Source organism: Bicyclus anynana, chromosome 15 (genome assembly GCF_947172395.1).
Source record: "Bicyclus anynana chromosome 15, ilBicAnyn1.1, whole genome shotgun sequence".
NCBI classification, from domain to species: domain Eukaryota; kingdom Metazoa; phylum Arthropoda; class Insecta; order Lepidoptera; family Nymphalidae; genus Bicyclus; species Bicyclus anynana.
In genome coordinates, this window is record NC_069097.1 from 10,601,308 (window position 1) to 10,622,248 (window position 20,941).

At 33.8% G+C, this 20,941-nt stretch overlaps 3 protein-coding genes across 9 annotated transcripts; 2 read left to right on the plus strand and 1 right to left on the minus strand.

Annotated features, from left to right (window-relative positions):
* The first annotated feature begins 128 nt into the window (after positions 1 to 128).
* On the plus strand, positions 129 to 2,951 carry LOC112043170 (enoyl-CoA delta isomerase 3, peroxisomal). Of its 4 annotated transcripts, none has more exons than XM_052885888.1 (4): positions 129 to 269; positions 1,347 to 1,713; positions 2,148 to 2,237; positions 2,427 to 2,951. In XM_052885888.1, the coding sequence occupies exons 2-4, from the start codon at positions 1,354 to 1,356 to the stop codon at positions 2,685 to 2,687; spliced, it is 711 nt and encodes a 236-aa protein (XP_052741848.1). In that variant the 5' UTR covers positions 129 to 269; positions 1,347 to 1,353; the 3' UTR covers positions 2,688 to 2,951. The 4 variants fall into 4 exon arrangements, with proteins under 4 accessions (XP_052741848.1, XP_052741845.1, XP_052741847.1 ...); XM_052885885.1 differs by having other exon boundaries at positions 251 to 502; XM_052885887.1 differs by lacking the exon at positions 129 to 269 and adding an exon at positions 276 to 486.
* An 894-nt stretch (positions 2,952 to 3,845) lies between these two features.
* On the plus strand, positions 3,846 to 10,238 carry LOC112043125 (sodium/potassium-transporting ATPase subunit alpha-B; the record flags this gene model as incomplete). Its single annotated transcript, XM_052885883.1, has 15 exons — positions 3,846 to 4,023; positions 4,793 to 4,965; positions 5,465 to 5,635; positions 5,822 to 5,951; positions 6,565 to 6,780; positions 6,873 to 6,893; positions 6,969 to 7,159; positions 7,234 to 7,405; positions 7,474 to 7,622; positions 8,100 to 8,301; positions 8,396 to 8,550; positions 8,750 to 8,936; positions 9,025 to 9,264; positions 9,452 to 9,640; positions 9,773 to 10,238. Coding segments are annotated over 15 exons (2,496 nt in total), but the record flags the coding sequence as incomplete, so codon positions are not given.
* Positions 10,239 to 11,049: 811 nt separating this feature from the next.
* On the minus strand, positions 11,050 to 20,108 carry LOC112043172 (uncharacterized). 4 transcript variants are annotated; one of them, XR_008251509.1, is made up of 7 exons: positions 19,856 to 20,108; positions 19,728 to 19,761; positions 18,175 to 18,677; positions 17,671 to 17,826; positions 16,665 to 16,758; positions 12,635 to 15,187; positions 11,050 to 12,311 (listed from the first exon to the last, which is right to left on the minus strand). XR_008251509.1 is itself a non-coding variant. In XM_024078475.2 (7 exons), the coding sequence occupies exons 2-7, from the start codon at positions 19,741 to 19,743 to the stop codon at positions 15,151 to 15,153; spliced, it is 891 nt and encodes a 296-aa protein (XP_023934243.2). In that variant the 5' UTR covers positions 19,744 to 19,761; positions 19,856 to 20,108; the 3' UTR covers positions 11,050 to 15,150. The 4 variants fall into 4 exon arrangements, 3 of the variants coding, with proteins under 3 accessions (XP_023934243.2, XP_023934242.2, XP_023934244.2); XM_024078475.2 differs by adding an exon at positions 16,016 to 16,100 and having other exon boundaries at positions 11,050 to 15,187; XM_024078474.2 differs by having other exon boundaries at positions 11,050 to 15,187.
* Positions 20,109 to 20,941: the final 833 nt, after the last annotated feature.

A 20,941-nucleotide genomic window follows, 5' to 3' on the forward strand; every position in this document is an offset into this window, starting at 1 on the left:
TCGGGGGTGCAATTACGGTGCAGACCATAGATATATAATACGAGTATAGAATATAGAGCAACGGTAGGTCTTATAATATTCGTATTTATGTACTTAGCGACTACGGCAGAGCTATTATTTGGATTACGGTCGCGGCCGATAGTATCCAACTATCCAGTAGATATCGTGACTTGACGTGACGCCAGCTATCACAGATTAATAGGAAGACGGTAGTCGGTAACGGTAACATAAACATAGACCGAACCAGAACCAGTTGTCTCTGTACGAATGTACGATAACATTCTATAAAGTTTTATCAGTAACTTGTTGAGTAGGTAGATATTATTGTTCTGTACTGTAGCGTGAAGTCAAACAAACATGATTAAGCATAACTATTAGCATATTGCTGGCGGCGTCATTTTGTAAAGATCATAGTCTTTAATTTATATATCGCATAGGTCCTAGACGACTGGAGTACTAGACGTACGTACCTACAACACTTAATAGGTACTTAATTTATCAGGTAGCTAAGAACTTTGTTATCTATACGTTGCTTTTAAGTACAAATGATAATAGTTAATAAAACATTAATCTATAACTCATTAACAATTATTATTTTTATGTCCGTAGATGTTGGATTTTATTATTAACCTAATGATAAAGGGAGGTACAGATATAATGTACTTACCTACATGGTAAGTACATTATATCTGTACCTCTACCTGACCTGTATGGTCGGAGACTCTGGTAGTGTAACGCTATAACTATAAAATAGAGGAAAACGGTCACCCTTTTTATTTTTAACTCTTCAATATATTGTCAATATTATTTAGTAACAAAGTCTGAAACTATTTGAGTTAAATGGTTTCAATCATGACCATTTTTCCAAGATAAAATATATGTAGGTTCGAAGAGCCGAGGGACGTCGGGGTCTCAAGGTGTTGGAATAGCGACCCCGCACCGGAAAGTGCAGTGGTGGTCGACCCCCCACTAGGTGGGTCGAAGACATCAGCGGGTTGCCGGGAGCCGCTGGATGCTGGCGGCTCGAGACCGATGTTCTTGAAAGTCCATGAAAGAGGTCTATATCCAGCAGTGAACGTCCATCGGCTGATAATGATGATGATCATGATGATGATGATGATGAGGTATCCACAGTGCCCACACGTGGGGTAGGCGTAGGTACTTTCGTACAGCGACGTTGGGCTCCCAATCCTTCAAATTCCTCTGAATCTTCATTGATGCAATTAGTTCCTTTAAGCTATGTTTCACTGCTTTGAATCTCGCTTTCTCGTCTCAACACGTGTAACTAATGTTAAATAAAGTGAATTTAAAACTTAAAATACATAATATGGAATCTTCTGTTTCAGAGCAATAATGGACAGCGAAACTATAATAGAAACAATGAAAGATAACATCAAAATTGTAAGACTGAATAAACCTCGTAGAAAAAATGCAATAGATCAACAAATGTTTGCACGATTAACAGCTATAATAAATACGGCAGCCACTGATGACAATATTTCAATAGTTGTCTTAACCGGCACAGGAAGTTTTTATAGCAGTGGTAACGATCTGGTAGCACCTAGAGATGCGGATTTTTTGGATATTTTAGATGAATTTATTAAAGCATTCATAACATTCCCGAAACTGTTGATAGCGATTGTAAATGGGCCGGCAGTTGGAGTAGCAGTTACGACTCTACCGCTGTGCGATTTTGTTTTCGCGTCAGAAAATGTAAGTTTAATTTTGGCCACCCTAAGCGAAAGCGACCGCTGTCAGGGGGAATTCTTTTTTTTAACAAAAAAAAAAGGATGAAGTTAAACAAAGCTATAATATAGCTGCAATCTGAAATTTCATAAAAATTAGGTTTAGTAGTTTTAGGGATTAACAATTAACAGAATAGCAGGATAATTGTGTACCTGTATCACGTTGTACAATTCAAAACACTCCTCCTCATAACAAGTTAGCCTGCTTCCATCTTAGACTGCATCATCACTTACCATCAGGTGAGATTGTAAAAGAAAAGAAAGAAGACCTACGTAGTCTTGGAAAAACCTGCCTTTTAAATTAATCCAGGAAAATAAAATTATTTGGGTAACAAAACTAAAAAAAAAAAATATTTCAATATTATGTATCTTGCGAAGTAATCACAACGATTTGGTTTTCAGGCTTACTTCTATACACCGTTTACAAAATTGAATATAGTGGCTGAAGGATGTTCTACATTTACATTTCCTAGATTAGTTGGCCAAAGAAAGGTAAGTCATAACATTTCCATCAGAAATGGTAGGTTTGTGCATGACTACCTACATATATAGGTATATGTAGGTAGTCATGCACAAATCAAAAAATGTAACAAATACGCCAAAACTAAAACTTTCAAGGACATATTATAATTAAAACTGTACGAAATATTTTACTACCTAGCTACTCCTTATTTGTTTCAGGCTATGGACTTGCTTATGTTAAACTATAAAATGCCAGCCAAAGAAGCAGCAGAATGTGGTCTAGTGAGCTACCTTTACAAACCAGAAGAGTTACAAAATAAAGTGTGGGATAAAATAACGGAAATTTCGGAATTGGCAGAACACTCTGTACTGATGACTAAAAGTTTAATGAGAAGAACGTACACGGAAGATCTATTAAGAACTAACTCGATTGAGATAGAAGAGTTAAAGAAAATTTCTAACCAAAGAAGCAAATTATGAAGTAATTATAGACTATTCCTAAAAATCAGAGAAAACATAAGAATACAGACTCATTAAATAAAATGTGTACAATCTATTGGTAAAAGTATATTATGTAAAAATATGGATTGGTGAAACTTATTATATTATAATTCAATATTTAATATAGGTAGGTAACAATGTGGTTGCTTATCATAGAAGTTCATTTGTTTTTGAGCATAAGGCTTGAAAAGTTTAAAACGAATTTACGTTTTATTATTTTAATAAAAAATTCATACAAGGTAACATTGCCTTTCTGTTGAGATAATCCTATTTAAATTGGATTGTATTAAGGAAACATCATAGTCTTGGCATAACTTTTAGAATAGACAAAAACCACTGTTCCAGTAATGTTAGTCGGTCCTGAATTACTAATGCACTCTTACGTTGACTTGTAAAATGGTTATTCACAACAAGCATCAACAAAGACCTACCCGATCATTGTTTTTAATAAATGAAACAAATCACGGCAGACTGGTTTCACAGATTGGCCATCTAGATTTCCAAACAAATATATCTATTGTGAAATTAAATAAATTAAAATAGAAAATACCATGAATTCTAAAAGCTCGAGTATATCCTCGATATCCGATCTCTTTCGCCCTACAAACCCTAGACGTTTGAGATCTAGGGATCTAAGTTCTACAAGACTCAATGTTCTGAAGAAAGAAATACAGACTGATGCACATATGATACCATTAAGTAAGTACCTGTAGGTACATGATTTGATTTTAACAAAGAATTGAAGTCTGAAATTAACCTTGAACAAAACTGAAGACCGGTCTATTTTGAATATAACTATTAGATATATATTTATAATATTTCTTAACAGATTTGTTTAAGACCCCACAACAAGTAAAGTTTTCTTTCGTAAAATATTTTACAATTTGCAAATAAAGATTTCATTTGATAGTAACGATGTTTTTATTACTTGATAATGCGAGTCTCAAATTCATCATTATCTCTCTCCATGTATCGATTAAGGTAGATAAAGAATGATAGAGTCTAATTCGAGACTCACACTGTCTAGTTAGAAAACATTGCGACTGAATAGATATATTTATAGATCGGCGCGGTAAGCAGCTATACAGGCGCCAAAGTCGAGCTATGGTCAATAATGGCCATGGCTTTGTATGATGATCACCATTTCTCAATGCAACTTTTACAGATGATCTTTACAGTTTGTTGGGAACAGATCCAGTGAAAGGATTAAGCAGTGACAGAGCGAACGAGCTCTTGGACTACTACGGTCCAAACACACTGACCCCAACTACACAATATTTGTGGCCTCGGTTACTATTCAAATCCTTGTGTACTGGTATGTTTAGAATGTTTTGAATGAGTAATGATATGATGAATTTATTGGTAGATACACCTACGGGAATGACTCCTAGAGACTCCAAGAAGAAAACAATCCATAATTTAATATTATAAATGTGAAAATGTGTGTCTGTTTGTTTGTCCGACTTTCACGGCAAAACGGAGCGACGAGTTGACGTGATTTTTCAAGATTATATAATGATTTATTTATTTTGCTATCATCCGCGAAAAGTCGAGGAACCCATGCTACGACGTCACAAAGAAAAGAAAGAAAGAAAAATCTTGCAAAGAATCTTGCAATTGCACGTTGTAGAGTCAACATCTCCTGAGGAAGCTCCGGTTTCGGGGTGAAACGTACGTAGAGAGTATTTTGTCGGGCCTGGGTGACGTCGTCGCATGGTTTCTTCGACTTTTCGCGAATGAATAAAAATAAATAAATCATTATATAATCAGCTTCTATCCAATATGTAATTTTTTAAGTTGAGATAGATTTGGGAGTAGGGAGGGAAGAAGCGCACATCAGTCAAAGCGAAGCTTGGTCGGGCTCACCAGTAATGCATTAAACGTAAGAAAATAACGTGAACTCAATAAATTATGATTAACTTTAATCTAGACTCAGAATGTGATTAAAAAAACATATAGGTAGCGACATACTTTTATGTATTCTGTGGTTCCTAGCGACGTGTTTTCGAGGTAGAGCATTCTGAATTAAAATAATGATAATAAATGCAGCTGACCTACTTAATACTTTTGAACACTACTTTCAGGGTTTTCAATTTTAATATGGCTAGGTGCTATATTGTGTTTAGCAGCTTATCTAATTGAATTATCCACGAAACCAGATCCTTGTACCGATAATCTTTACCTTGGATGCGTGCTTATTGCAGTCGACGTTATATGTGGACTTTTTAGTTTCTTTCAGAATTATAAAAGTTCTAAGGTTGGTTGAAACTACCGACTTATTATGTTTGTTTAAACTATTTGTTTACTTGAAATAAATAGTTTAATAGTCGGCGAGGAACGTTTAAGTTCAATTGAAATTGTTTTTTTTTAATGTAGGTATATGCTAATAATAGCGGTAGATTGAAGGAATGCAATGCATAGATATGTCTGCAGAACTCTTGAAGTAAGTATAACATGTGTCTACAGAAATGTCTGATAACCACCTACTTACTTGACTCCTCAGCTGATCGTAGTGGAAATAGGCAAGTGCACGCTACGTGCTTTCGCTGCAATGTTTTTAGGTAGGAATTGTCAGAGGAGAAAAATAAAATGCCGCGCCATGTTGAGGAAAACAACGGAACTAAATTCTTCTTCATCTACTACTAGATAGGTTCTAGCATACAAAGGTTGCCATGGAAATTGATTGTGGCGCTCCCGGACGAAATTTTTATAGTTCTCATCAAGCTATAAGATCATAATAGTATTATGTTCTCCAGATAATGAAAACATTCAATAACTTGATACCGACGTATGCAAAATGTACACGGGATGGTGTTTTGAGTACAGACACTGAAGTGCATAATTTGGTCAAAGGTGATTTGGTCAACGTGGAAATCGGAGACGTTATACCAGCGGACATTCGAATTATTGAAAGCAAAGGATTTAAGGTAATTTTAAATTCCATTATGATTTTTCAATAACCAGTTTGAGGCAAACGGTTGGTCTCTTGAAACAGTTTTGATCAAAACCGTCTAGAGATAAAAATTCGTGCAAAATCTAGCAAAGGCTCATCAATTCTTTACTAAGTGGTATATTCGTACTACTTAACTAATATAACGAAAGGTGTTTTAAAGGTGGACAACTCATCATTGACCGGCGAATGTGTTGCAGTAGCACGAAGCAACACTGAAGGAACGCCTAATATTTTGGAATCACCCAATGTTGCATTTTCTTCTGCTCTTTGCGTCGAAGGATGGGCGAAAGGTTAAGGCATTATCTACAAACATGCATAAGTAGTTACCAATATTTGTTACCTTATTTTCATCATCCTTGTCCTATATTTGTCAGTAATATCTACCACCTCGATTCATCTTGGCACACACTAGTTTTATTTTCATCATCTCTGTCCTTTGAGGGTATTTAGGTACATTGTGCTTTTTTGTTTCAATACTCAGTAAGTTTACATAGAAGTATTTTATATGAATGTTTTATAGGCTGTTAATTAAACTATAAAATGCTTACCTCGTTTTCTTTATTTCTCTCTTAAGGTGTTGTATTGTGTTGTGGAGATCTAACTGCTTTAGGACGCGTGGCGGGTCTCGCAGCACGATTGCAACCTGCTCCCTCACCGCTGTCTCGAGAGATTCGCCGCTTCATGCGTTGTATGTCTGCTTGGGCAATTGGTTTGGGCATCTTTATCGCTAGTGCCAGTCTCGCACTAGGATATCCTTCCATGCAAACCACTGTATTCGTTATTGGGATTATTGTGGCAAATATTCCTGAAGGTCAGAATGTTGATTAATGTAGAACATAGCTGTATTTTACAACTCATATTTTCATGTTAATCGAGACGCTCCTCTCTTTTGAACTTTGTTAGGTTTACAGCCAACTGTAACGGCTTCTTTAACGCTAACTGCAAAACGCATGGTTGCTAAAAAATGTCTTGTCAAAAATCTGGAAGCGATTGAGGCACTTGGCGCCTGCACAACAATATGTTCTGACAAAACTGGCACTTTAACGGAGAATAAAATGTGCGTTGTACATATTTGGATGTCAGATAAAACGTATTCAGTGTTGGATGATAACTTTGAATGTAAGCATATTTTAACTGTAAAAATATATACATTAGGGTACCTAAACAAATTATTATTATTTAAGACTTAATGAAAAATTTCAAAATTTCAGCTACATTAAGGAACGATCAAGGTATCTAACATTTTTATTTTAAATTGATCATGAATTCACGAGGAGGTAATATTAAAGATGTTTTTTTTTTAATAGGATTCGCTTCCCTAAAAATATGTGGTGCGTTGTGCAGTAATGCATCTGTTTCTTCCGATGGAGTTATGCGTGGTGATGCATCAGAAAAAGCAATACTGAGCTTTTTAATTAAGTTTGATGACCCTGTCGCTATAAGGAAAAGGTATCCTAAGATTGCCGAAATCCCCTTCAATTCTGTTAATAAGTATCAAGTGAGTAAATAGAATTTTAAACAAGTGACAATTACGTACTTTTACAAGTCTGACTTATTGTATCTATTTAATAGGTCAGCGTTCATTTAGAGGTATCCTCCTCAAAGTACATTATAGTAATGAAAGGGGCACCAGAGTGTATAGTTTCCAAGTGTTCGACACTCATTCACAATAACAGTACAATAAATATGAGTGCAAAAATCAAAGAAGCAGCAAATACGGCAATCGAAAACTTGGCAAACACTGGTAATTTTACATTGAATATGGACACTTGCTTCTTAATATTGGTGACATTGTCTGATCATATATTTCAGGTGAACGGATATTGGCATTCGCTGATTGCATTTTAAATCCAAAAGAATTTCCATTGGACTACAAGTTCGATACAGAAGATGTTAACTTTCCTCTTAAAAATCTACGATTCCTGGGAGTTATAGGTTTGAAAGATCCGCCTAGGGAAGAGGTAATGAGCAGAAAATTTAAACATTGTATTGATGGGAATTAATATTACATATTTACATAGTTCAAAAAGCCGATGGACGTTGGGGTCCCAAGGTGCTGGAATGGCGACCCCGCACTAAAAAACGCAGTGTTGATCGCAGGGATTCGCTGAGTGTAGGTGGCTCAGGATTGTGATGTTAGGAAGTCCCTACAAAAGGCTTATGTCCTGCAGTGGGCGTCCATCGGCTGAATTGGTGAGAATTGTTGGCAAGAAAATAAATATCACGTGTCTCAAACGGCGAAGGAAAAACATCGCGAAGAAAGCTGCATAGCTGAGATTTTTTTCAATCATATAATATACCTATCAAGTCTGCCAATCCGGATTGGGCAAGCGTGGTGGACTATTAGCCTAACCCCTCTCATTCTGAAATCAGACTCAACAGTGAGCCGAATATGGGTTGGTAATGATTGATTGTTAAAAACGTGAAATAACTTATAGGTCCGCTATGCTATAGAACGCGTGCGCGAAGCAGGAGTTCGTGTGATGATGATAACAGGTGATCATCCAGCGACAGCTCGGGCTGTGGCTCACGAAGTGGGTATTGGCACTGCTCCGAATTTTCATGTTGTGACTGGGACTGAACTGCGAAACATGACGCCAGATTTACTGTATTTAACTTTGGAAAAACATTATGAAATAGGTAATTCAGAAATTGCTACTGTTAAATATAGGTATAGAACCTGGCTATAAATTAACATTTTTTTGTTTAATTTTTTTTACGGAATGTTCGGCAGTGTTTGCGCGCACGTCACCTACCCAAAAGCTACAAATAGTTGAAGCATGTCAAAGACAAGGGGGAGTTGTAGCAGTTACAGGTGATGGAGTAAATGATGCACCCGCATTAAGGCGAGCAGATATTGGAATATCCATGGGAATTACCGGTTCGCAAGTAAGTTGACATATTACCACAGTTATTTATTGGCCTAATTAGGTATTCAGTAGCTAATTAGATAAATCAATATTAATTGGTATAACTTATTCAAAACATCTATATCTGTAAGTGACACAATTCTATATTTGCTTCATAACATTTTACCTTCAATATATATTGTAGGAAGATATACATGACTTTGTTAATTGAATTACAGGTATCCAAGCAAACTGCTGATATAATTTTAATGGACGACAACTTCGCAACAATAGTAACTGGGATAGAAGAAGGACGAAAAATATTTGATAATTTAAAGAAATCCGTTTGCTACATCCTAATATCTAACGTTCCAGAAATTATTCCAGTATTAATGTTCATTCTGTTCTCCATACCACTACCCCTGGGTATTGTTTAATAAATTACATTCATATTAACAGTCACATAGATCCCACTTCTGATACTGATTAGTATTGTTTGATCTATACTTTTAAGGTGTGATGACGATATTATGCGTGGACCTCGGAACGGATATGTGGCCAGCAGTATCATTGTCTTACGAGCAAGCAGAACAGGATGTGATGGCTCGACCTCCTAGAAGCTCTGACCCTCTTGTGTCGGCTTGCATGTTACGCCTTGTGTACGGACATCTCGGCCTCATTGAGTTTGCTGCAGGAATGTTCGCCTACTTCATTGTAATGGCTGAACATGGATTTTATCCTTCTGATTTATTTGGTAATTATGTTTAGGCATCATAATCAAGTTCTTCTAATCAATAAATCAAATCAATTCTATCTAACGAAACATCTGAAACTCCAAAAGAGTTTCAGTATTAGTATTGCAAAAGTAAGAAAAACAAAGAAAACTCCTCGAGAAATAGAGTAGGTAGCTATTCACTTGATTGGTAGGTAACATTTTCAAGGTATAAGAGATAAATGGGACAACGTAGCAGTAAGCGACGTCGAGGATTCTCTTGGCCAAGAGTGGACTTATGCGGAGAGAAAAGAGTTAGAGAGGGCGTGTCAGGCCGCTTACTTCGTAGCCGTAGTTATAACGCAAATGATGAATGGAATTATTTGTAAAACTAGATACAACTCCCTCCTACATGTCGGTAAGTCCCTATTTACTTAAAATTGTTGTTTTAAATCGAGAAAAGCTATAATTTATACTAATTAAGTAAATTATAAATAGGGAACACTTGAGATTGAAATAAAATTTCTTTAATGATTTCATATGATATCAGGCATGAAAAACAATGTATTAAAAATGGGATTGTTGGTAGAGTTAATGCTCGCTTGCGTAGTGTGTTATGTGCCTGGTGTTAATACGTTTTTCCGTACATATCCACTTCGATTGAGATGGTGAGAAAAACTTTTTTGACACTTAGGTACTAAAATATTAGTGCCAGCGCACATAGGTGACGGCAAGTTTTTTTTTTCAATAAAATTTATTAATTATACAATTTTACGCTATACGAGTAAATATTTCTAAACTCGGTGATTGACCTCAGCATCGCGGCGCATTTATTTTAGACCGTACGAACTATTTTATTAATATTGTATAAATATTTATATCAATTGATAAAGGAGATGATCCAAATATTCCACGAAATGCAATAATAACTTATGAATGTTATTTAAACGGGTACATACCACGATAAAACGACGAGATTTTTATTGTCGATATTTCGACCCAGTTGCATGGATCGTGGTCACGACGGGACTACGATCCACGTGAGTGATACGTGAGTCCCGTCGTGACCACGATCCATGCAACTGGGTCGAAATATCGACAATAAAAATCTCGTCGTTTTATCGTGGTATGTACCCGTTTAAAAACCATTCATAATGAACAACCACGAAATAAGTTTAAAATCATTAATAATAACTTATTTTTCTGATAACACCCGCACGTCAAAAATGACATTTGACAAATGGCCGGAAGTGCGTCATATTGTAATACCTACTTCGATTTTCGAAAACTTGGGATTGTATCTTTTCGATTTATTAATTTATTTTGTTTTTAATAAAGCCTCTGTGTTTTTAATGGTAGGTATTTATATGGAACATCTTAAAATCCTCTGCCGTCCCAGTGTGCGCTGGCTTTTAGAATACTTTCTAATAGACGAACATGATTATTTTGCAGGTGGTTTTTGGCACTACCATTTGCGGCTCTCATGTTTGTATTTGACGAGTTCAGAAAATATTGTATCAGACAACAAAAATTTGGCGGTTGGTTTAACAAACTAACATATTACTAGCTAAAATAGTACATACCTTACTTACTGAAATATGTAAACATATATGTATAAACTAAAAAATAATGCTCAGTTATTATATTATACATATAAATGTCGTAGCTTTCGTTGCGATTTCAAGTAAAAACTGTAACTAAATAAACTAATATTTACAACTGACTACTATGTTTATTTATATTTAACTGACTAATAATCATAGATATACCTACCTACTAATTAACTAAAAATCAGCAGGGTTCTAATTGACGTAATAAAAACAAATATTTTCGAGAAATAGGAATATATTTTGTATCGCATCCTCATATTATTCACACAATCAACAAAGAATAAAATCAACTTATAATGATAATTATGCAGATGTAACAATTTTTCAAGTAACACAAAATGAGCAAACTACGGAAAGTGACTTTTAAATATAAGTACTTATTGTATGAATCTAAGATAACAATATAAATAATCAATATAATATAAAGGTAGGTACAATATATTATTTTAAAATAGATTAATATGTTAACATTTTTGCATAAGGCACAAGGCGTAGGTACTTATATTTTACCTACTAGCAAAAATATTTTATATTCCGTCAGATAGTAAATATTATATCTAGGAAATCTATAGAATAATAAAATAATAGTAGATAAGTATTTTGTTTGGAAATATTATTCGTAGATTTTCTTCCAATTAATTTGTAAAAGATATACATATAAATATATTATATTTTCTATATCATTATGTAAAAAATACGGAATAAATAAGTAATAAAAATACAGAGAGAGTGGGTAGGTATACATTTACCTAATAGAGCAAAAAAAACAGTGACATAATCAGATTATTCTATAATTATTATATTATAAAGAATATTGTAGAGATTGTACAGATACGAGAAGAAGAAGAAAAAAGAATAGATAACATTTTTTTTTTATATGAACACACAAAATAATTTTAATTAACTATTAGGTAAAATTGAACCGAAACGGTTTCTTTAATTACCACTAGTTTCGCCATTTTGATATATTTCATTATTATATTAATTGTTCCGAGTAAAATTTACCTAAATTGATATTGACTTTAAAATACTACGACTTTAGTCAATATTATATTACTTTAATATATACATAAAACAATATTAATTAATAATCATTTTAAAACTCATTCAATATAGTTAATTATGACTTAACACAGCCAAGTCTACAACATTATATAAACTAAACTAACAATGACACTAACAATTAACGACATTTTAAAATACGTATTTACAAGCAAATAAAATATTATAACAAAGTTTAATTGTAATACCATACTATAAAAATTTTACTGTTTACTCTAATATTGTGGGTATAATTAATGTGGGTAACGTAATTATAATAAACATTGACAGGGAACACATTCCGGTGTCGTTATATATAATATACATAGAAATGTTCTGATATGTTTATAATTAATAATAATTAGAATGCATTTTCTAATTAGATTGGCCATAATATAACTGTGTGGTAAACTAATTAGGTTTATTATTTATAGATACCTCGTCGTCATCAACCCATATTCGGCTCACTGCTGAGCTCGAGTCTCCTCTCAGAATGAGAGGGATAAGGCCAATAGTCCACCACGCTAGCCCAATGCGGATTGGCAGACTTCACACACGCAGAGAATTAAGATAATTCTCTGGTATGCAGGTTTCCTCACGATGTTTTCCTTCACCGATTGAGACACGTGATATTTAATTTCTTAAAATACACACAACTGAAAAGTTGGAGGGTCATGCCCCGGACCGGATTCGAACCCACACCCTCCGGAATCGGAGGCAGAAGTTATATCCACTGGGCTATCACGGCTCTTTTTAGATACCTAACATACATATATTTAATGTTCATAAGTAAATAAAAATTATATACTCTTACCATACGTTTCTGATTATATTTTTGAAGAAGGGATTTTCTGTTTTACATCCAAGCATGGATCAATTTAAGAATTTATAATTTTTAATCTATTAACTGTGTAAAAATTTAGGAACAAATAAGTATGTATTGCTTGGGTTTCAAAAAAGTTAAATAATATTAATACTTTTGATCAATACTTGACATTTTTAACTTGTAAAAAAATCACGTATTGATATTGATTCTTAATAATAAAATGAAAAAAAATAAAATATTTTTTTTTGAAATCGGTTAAAAATACGTAAAGTAAAGCGAATAAAACACTTGCGTAGGAATAGTTTATCTAACAGCTTATCTTTTAAATTGCCAGTGAATTAAATGAGCCATAAATATTTAATTAGTTTCAAAAACAATATAAGTACAAAGAATGATAACTTTGCCTTAATTAACATGCACTGCGTTAAGTACCAGTTGTCCCTAATTAGTTGACCATTACATTATCTGTAGGAATTCTTCCTTTAGTGGTGTTCCTCATATATAAGGGTTGTGACCACACTAGGAATTAGTCATGAAGTAAACAATGAAACTATTGTTTACACTATAGAAATATAAATAGGACTGAAGCTAAAGCCCTTTTAAGGAATCTTCAACTTCATTTATTTATGATATTATGCTGAGTTATTATTTATTTAATAAATATAGTATATCTAAGAATAGATTGGCATTATTAAGTATTTAAAAAATATATTATTTTAAGTAAAAATTTAAGTATCTTTGATTAAGTATCTCCTACAATATTTATTAATAAAAACATTATTTGTGCCAGATTTTTCTCCGAACTTATTTAATATTTAGAAAGAAAATTTTGAAATAAACGTCCTTTTCTTTTAAATAAGTATTACGTCATCTTATATTATTTTGATTGGTGGTTCTGGGCACTGACAGCGAAGTACCTACCTCAAAAAAAATATAAATATTCTTTCAAAAGTACAAACATTTTAAGTGAGATTTCATCATCAGTCTAATTTTAAACAGGTAGTGTATTACGTCATTAAATTAAATAATATAGTAAGCAATTTTATATTAAGAATGCCTCGAAGATCATATTTGTTTGTGTATCATTTGTTTTTCAATTCTTGGTAATTTTCATGTTTGAAATGTCAATTTTGAATGTCATCTTATTATTCTACATAAGATTTGAAACCAAGGACAATATTGCTAACAAAAAGATCATTATTTGCAATGGCGTGCGTGAGTTCACTCAAACAAGGAAATATTAAGTTGTAGAGAATCAGTAATAGTAGGTAATCACTATAAGGAAATACCTAATAAAAGAATAGATCAAAGCAGTTGAACTGCTTGTCTTTTAATTCGTCGTATTTTTTAAAATTCTTTACAAGGTAGCCCTTGACTACCTGATAGCAAGTGAGGATGCAATCTAAAATGGAAGCGGGCTAACTAAATAGGAGGAGGATGAAAATCCACACCCCTTACGATTTCTAGGGTGGCAGCTAGCCACGGTCGAAGTCTCCCACCAATCAGACCTGGGTCAATTAAGAAACTCAATCGGCCCAGACGGGGATCGAACCCTTTCTTGTAAACCCACCGTTCACTAAGGATGTCAAAAATACGTGTATGTTTAAATAGGATGAGGTGAACACACGCTGCATTTAATCTTAAATATGAATCTAGTTGATAAAAATGACAATTTTTTTATAGTCTAATATAAGATTAGTGTTTTATATCAAATTTAGTATGTTAAAAAATATGTTGCGAGTTAGTAGAGCATAAAAATTTCCTGAAAACTAATATTAACCATTAATAAATATCATGAGTGGTAGTTTCACGCAACATATATTTTAACATTCTAAAGGACATGTCCCAAATTTATATGGAGGCTGGGCCTTTATTCCGAGTGTCAACGAAGCAGAACAAATTATTTTTATCTTAAAGGAACATAAAATATAGGGCTTAAAACCTTAATTTGTAGACAAGGGAGCGAAACATAGAACTATTTATTTAATTAATGCTGGTTTCAAAATTTCTGAAAATTGTTTATTAAGCAACAATTCTGTCTTCGGTAAAAAATAAAATAATAAAGGCCCATTTCGGGACATGTCCTTTGATATAATACACTTCTCATTCATTAAGCAGATGGGTGAAGGTCGTTTCTAATTCGGATCTTCTACTAATATTGTAGCAGAAATAGTAAAAACCCACCCTATCTATACCTACATCATTATTGGCGAAAAATAATTACATTTATTATACTTGTTATTGTGTGTCATTTGGATAGGTGTGTGTTTTAAATTAAATTTCATTAACTTTGGTCATAATGGAGGGTATTTGAAAAATCAAGTACTTCGTAATCTCGCCGCTAGGTGCGCTTGAATCACCCCCGAACTGCGCAGGTCAGCGATCGAGTGGCGCGCTTTCATTAACGCCTCCTCCCGGCAAACGTCGTCTTGGAGGATACAGTCTATAATTTTAGCTACAATTGTCGACGGTGGAACATGGGGATTCCCTGAAAACATTATGTTATTTTTATTATTCTTATTTAACATTATATAGCAACTGGAAAACGCCGTGAAATTCCACGGGAACCATGGATTTTTCTGGAATAAAAAGAAGCCCAAGTATGTGTTTTTCCAGGGTATAATCAATTTTCATTCAATTTTGAATTCGCATATTCAACTTTCAAAAGAAAGTAAGGAAATAAACACATGTGGATTTTACAAATATTGATATAACCTTGAAATTTGATAAATATTAAATGCATATAGGTAATAACCAAATCTTTTTTTGGAGTTTACTCCTTAAGAATCGATTTTTCATATATAGCCCCCCGTATAAAAGAAATGCACGCTGTTGGCGGGCGCGCACGCCGCGGCCTGCTGCTCCTCAGTTGCGCACCTTTCACTTTTCAGGCGTAGGTATTGAGACGTAGTGTATGCTATATGTATGTATGACATAGTGACAACAACACCTATTTAGACAGTCGATCTGAAAGAGTAAATTCCATTCATGCGTCGCCGTCGGAGCTGACACACACTTTTTTTTTTGTTTCAAGGTATTTTTTTAAAATCTCTAATAGACAACTTTTCGCAACTCCGATAAAAGAGAAAATTGCGTTTTACTTTGCTTCCTTGCGAGAACTGTGAGATATTCCATATACAAAGTAACCATTTAAATCAGTTAATCCAGGATATAAAATTATAAATCTTCATTTAAAATTTCAGCCAAATCGGTTCAGTAGTTACAATATACATACTTACAAACTCAATATATACAGCTCTGAATTATTAAATCATGCAAGCATATTAGTAAATTAATAGTATAAATAAATACTCACTGCACAGCAATTTCTGGAACTTGGTATGCTTTATGATAAAATGGTGGTAACGGCTTCATAAAACGGCAGACAGGAGTACAGTGTTCTGTTAGTAGTATTAGTACAAATGAATGTATTAGTTTTAAGCATTATTAAGCTATTTAGCAGTCCCTTCGCCCAGACCATAAGTAGCCCTATCTTTAGATACTATATAAAATATATGAAATCCATTTTATGATGAGAACAAGTTCTGTAGGCCTATCATGTTTCAACAACATATATCTTAAAGAGAAAAAGCCATATTGTCGACCAATAGCAGAGTTGAAATATCGCTTTTCGATTCCACCACTATTCATCAAAATTTGTCAAGATGATACTCATCTCGAGATATTTTGTGGTGAGCATCTTCAGTCTACTGGTAGTAAGTATTATATATATAAGGTTATGGAATTAATCATTTTGTGACCTCCAAAATACCTTTTATTTATAGTATTAAAATTACAATGTTAAGTTGAATAACAACATGCAATGTTTTCCTGTTTCCTTATTTTGTTAGTTAAAATGAATTGAAGAGGTATTGATATTTTATTTACATTTTATGTATATTATTTCAAGAATCCCATCCACAGTTTTATATTAAGTATATAATATGATAATATGATTGGCTTACCAGTAAGGCCCCTATAACCAAAAATTCCACAGTCGTGCATTCGCATTGAATGTTGCTCATTTTTGATAAACTGTTCTGTGCTAATTCCTTTTAGCTGAAATAAACACATTCTTGATAAAACATTTATAAGATTATTGGTAATTTTTATAAGATTCAAATATTGTTTTTAATAAATGATCAATTATAAGGATAGTGCCACAACTACGACTGATAATAAATACTTATCCATATTAATTATTTTTCATAATAGTTTAGAGTTTACCAATCCGCATTGCGTGGTGTACTATTGGCGCAACCCTCGACTCAAGCTCAGCAGTGAGCCGAATAAAGTTGATAATGGTGATGATAATGATGATGATGATGATGATGATGATGATGATGATGGTGATGATGATGATGATGATGATGATGATGATGAATAGTACAAAGTGTTTTTAAAGATCTTATGCTTCAGAGATTAAGTTGAGACATTTGACTCAGGCATTATAATTTACAGTAATCTTATTTTGAACCTTTATCTGTCTTTATTGTCAAAGTGACACATAAGGTAAACACCTTATAAGTCCATTAACCCCCATAGTGGCAGTGGGTAGCTCTAAAACCAGCCTCTTTAACACTTTGACCTGAGGCTAATTTCGCTAACGTTGAAGTATGTAAGTTGATATATACGAAAATGAGATTCCATGTAACATCATCTGGTGGCTACTGTTAACCTAAACAGGTTTTTAAAAGACCAACTGTTGAGACTAAAAAGTGAAACTGTTGAGCTTCTTGCCAGCTCTTCTTAGCAGAAAATGCTTAAAAACTCAGTCTACTTGAAATAAATGAATTTTTAAATTTTGTTTATATAGGTAAAGGACATTTTTCAGTTAAATTGATGTTTATTTTAATAAGTCAATAAAGACCAAATTAGTAAATAGGTCCACTGCAGTGGAACATTGAATCAATTGACTGATATTGATGGGTTAATGATCATTAAATAACAATAAAAATTTAAATGGCTTACTTTCGATGGCACTAGAAATCTATCTGGAATTCTTTGTAATTTCTGTTGTTTCTCACTTGGCCCAAATCCGAGACCAAGTAGTACGGTTTCTGCATCAACTTTTCTAGCTCCTAATACATTTAAGACGGAACTTCCGCTTGATCCGCTGCCATCAGACTAAAAAATAACAGAAACATTACATACACACATCCATGATAGAATACGACAAATTTGAAAATACACACACAGGTTGCATGACGATATAAGATAGTTCGCTAGGTACAGCAGAAGTGTTATGCTTCAAAGAGCTGGTATATTATATATTAACTTTTTTTTACAGCTTTATTCATAATAAAACATAATTTATAGTCTTGAGGCATTTTCTAGCAGTTTTACCATAATTATATGATACACAGTTTATAGATAAAATGTTTTTTTTCTCTCATTGTATGAGTAATGAATGAAACAATAACATTAAAGGCATAACAATACAAGTTACTTTTAAATAAATAACAAATTTATTACCTGTAAGGAATGATCTCTGAACAATGGATTTTTAAATTTACATGCATAGCCTTCAGATTGAATAGAATTATCTCTTTGAAGTTTTTTCTTCACATTTCTATTTTTAGGTGTGCTCGTCAGTGCTGCACTTTCTAAGGATTTTCTCTTCCCTACCTCCCTACTCTCAGGAACATCTAAAGACTTATCGTCATGAAAGACTTCATCAATTAGGTCTTTTTTGTCACCATAATCATGGTTTGCTTCTATCACTGTGTTTTCTGTTACAGATTCTTCTGCTTTGTTCTCATCTGATTTTGTGTCTGAATTAGATGCTGTATTCTGTTCATCTTGATTTTCTTTGTCTAATGTTGGGACACCATTTTGGTTTTCTACTTCAGGTTCCGCCGGTAGTGAATCTAGCCACTGCTGCACGGGGCTGCTTCGCCGCATGTCATCAATCACTCCGCTTAACCAGCCACGGACTTTACGCTCCAAGATAGTTGTCACTGACTCATTAAATGTATCTGTTAATAAATAAAGTAAATAAATAAAAAAAAAGCCATTATAGCCCAGTGGATATGACCTCTGCCTCCGATTACAGAGAGTTGTGGGCTCGAATCCGGCCCGGGGCATGCACCTCCAACTTTTCAGTTGAGTGCATTTTAAGAAATTAAATATCACGTGTCTTAATCGGTGAAGGAAAAACATCGTGAGGAAACCTGCATACCACAGAATTATCTTAATTCTCTGCTTGTGTGAAGTCTGCCAATCCGCATTGGGCCAGCGTGGTGGACTATTGGCCTTACCCCTCTCATTCTGAGAGGAGACTCGAGCTCAGCAGTGAGCCAAATATGGGTTGATGACGACAAATAAATAAAGTAAAAACAAGTTAAACCCTAAAGTAACTTCAATAAAATCTACCATAACAGTTAAAAGTTTTCAATGATAAGTTTTTTAAATGTCCCTTTACATATAAAAAAATATGATTATCAACGATAATTTTACCATTATTCAAAGTAATGAATATTCCAATTTTCTCTCGGATGAAGTGAAACATTTGTGTTTTTCAGATAGCATGGGTACAGAGTGAAATGAACTGTCATCTGCATCCTACATGAAAAGAACTGTAGTTTGGAAATCCAACCCAAGATATCTGGCTCATGAGTAGTTTTTTAACCATGGAGCTTTTTATCCACAAAAATAATGTAACTTTTAAATTTAAATTATTGTACTTACAAATTATCATTATTTAATTAAAATAATATTCATACTTGTTTCAAACATTCAAGATTCAAATGTATAGTTTTTTGAGATCAGGTAAATATAGAGTAAATTAATAATATTTGGTTGGTAAAATAATTTTACTGTGATTTTCCAATACAGAAATATAATTAGCAATGGAAAAATTTTCAGTTCAGATACCCATACCTACTGTGTAAGCAGTCCACTTAGAGACTAGGCGCGAATCTTATAGGTACATAACAGTGCAAATGTGTGTGTAAAAATTAGTAAGTAAAGGAGATTCTTGGAGTTTATACAATACAATAGAGTCCAATTTACATAAGTAAACGAACCTGGTTGAGAATCCATCTTCTTTTCAAGACTAGGCTGCATGCAAGAAACAAGAAACGGGCGTGCAAATAATTTATTAGGGATTTTATGAGAGCAAATACCGTACACAAAAAAATATTAATTAGCTTACCAAGTCTCTCTTAGAGTGTGAATTTGCTAGATGACTGCATAAATTCACTTAAACAACATCAGTGATACGATATGACGTGTTGTTTTTACCTAATATTACGTTTATTAAAGTAGATATTAACAAAACAACCAATAAAATACAAGTATTAAGTACGATTAATAACTAAAATTACACAAAAACAAGTCAAGTGAAGCAAATAGCAAATTAATTTCTGTCTGAATTGGGTGTCTACCCGTCTGGCTTTGACAGTTGACAGTTGACATACCGATCAATTGACAGTTGAATTTGACATTTATGTATTGTGACAACTCAGAGGATAAATCAACCACGGACTACAGAAGTAAGTTCTTTCGTGCAAAAACTAAACTTATTACCTATTTATCTATTTATTGTCGCAGCCACGCAATACTCCTCGCACTGCCGTGCTGTTGCTCTGTTTGTCTGTACTCCCGCAAATAGGTAAACACAAAAAGGTATTTTTACGGAGCTCTGTAACCAACGAACACGATTACAATTATTTAACATCGGTTCAATAGAGACAGCATTATAATCGCATTAGATCGTTGATCATACTTTGACAGAAAAGTAACACCTAGCCAGGCAGGTCCTATAGAATAGTTGGTCTGAGTGGCCATACGACATCTCTGCTTACTAGTTACTTCCCTCGCTACTTCCCATGCCAATAATGCAGTGTGTGGCGGGCGTGTGAAAAGTAGATGGCGGCAAGAATAAATAACAAGAAAAAACATTAGATATCTAAGTAGTTTTGTTTACTATACTAGTAGTAAGTTTACTACTAACTAGATTATATGTTACTAGCTGAACCTCGCGGTTTCGCGTAGTTCCCATTTCCGTGGGTAATGGGATAAGGGCGTTTATTATAGCCTGTGCTACTCCCTGATAATGTAGCTTTCTATTGATGAAAGAATTTTTCAAATCAGTCCAGTAGTTTTCGAGTTTGTTCGATACATTTACTAATCATTCCTCTTTCTATTAACAGTGTGATTAACTAGGTAGTAGGTACAATTATGTACCTACCTAGATTAGATAGGTACATTAGTGTAGATACAGCCGGAGTCTTTTGGG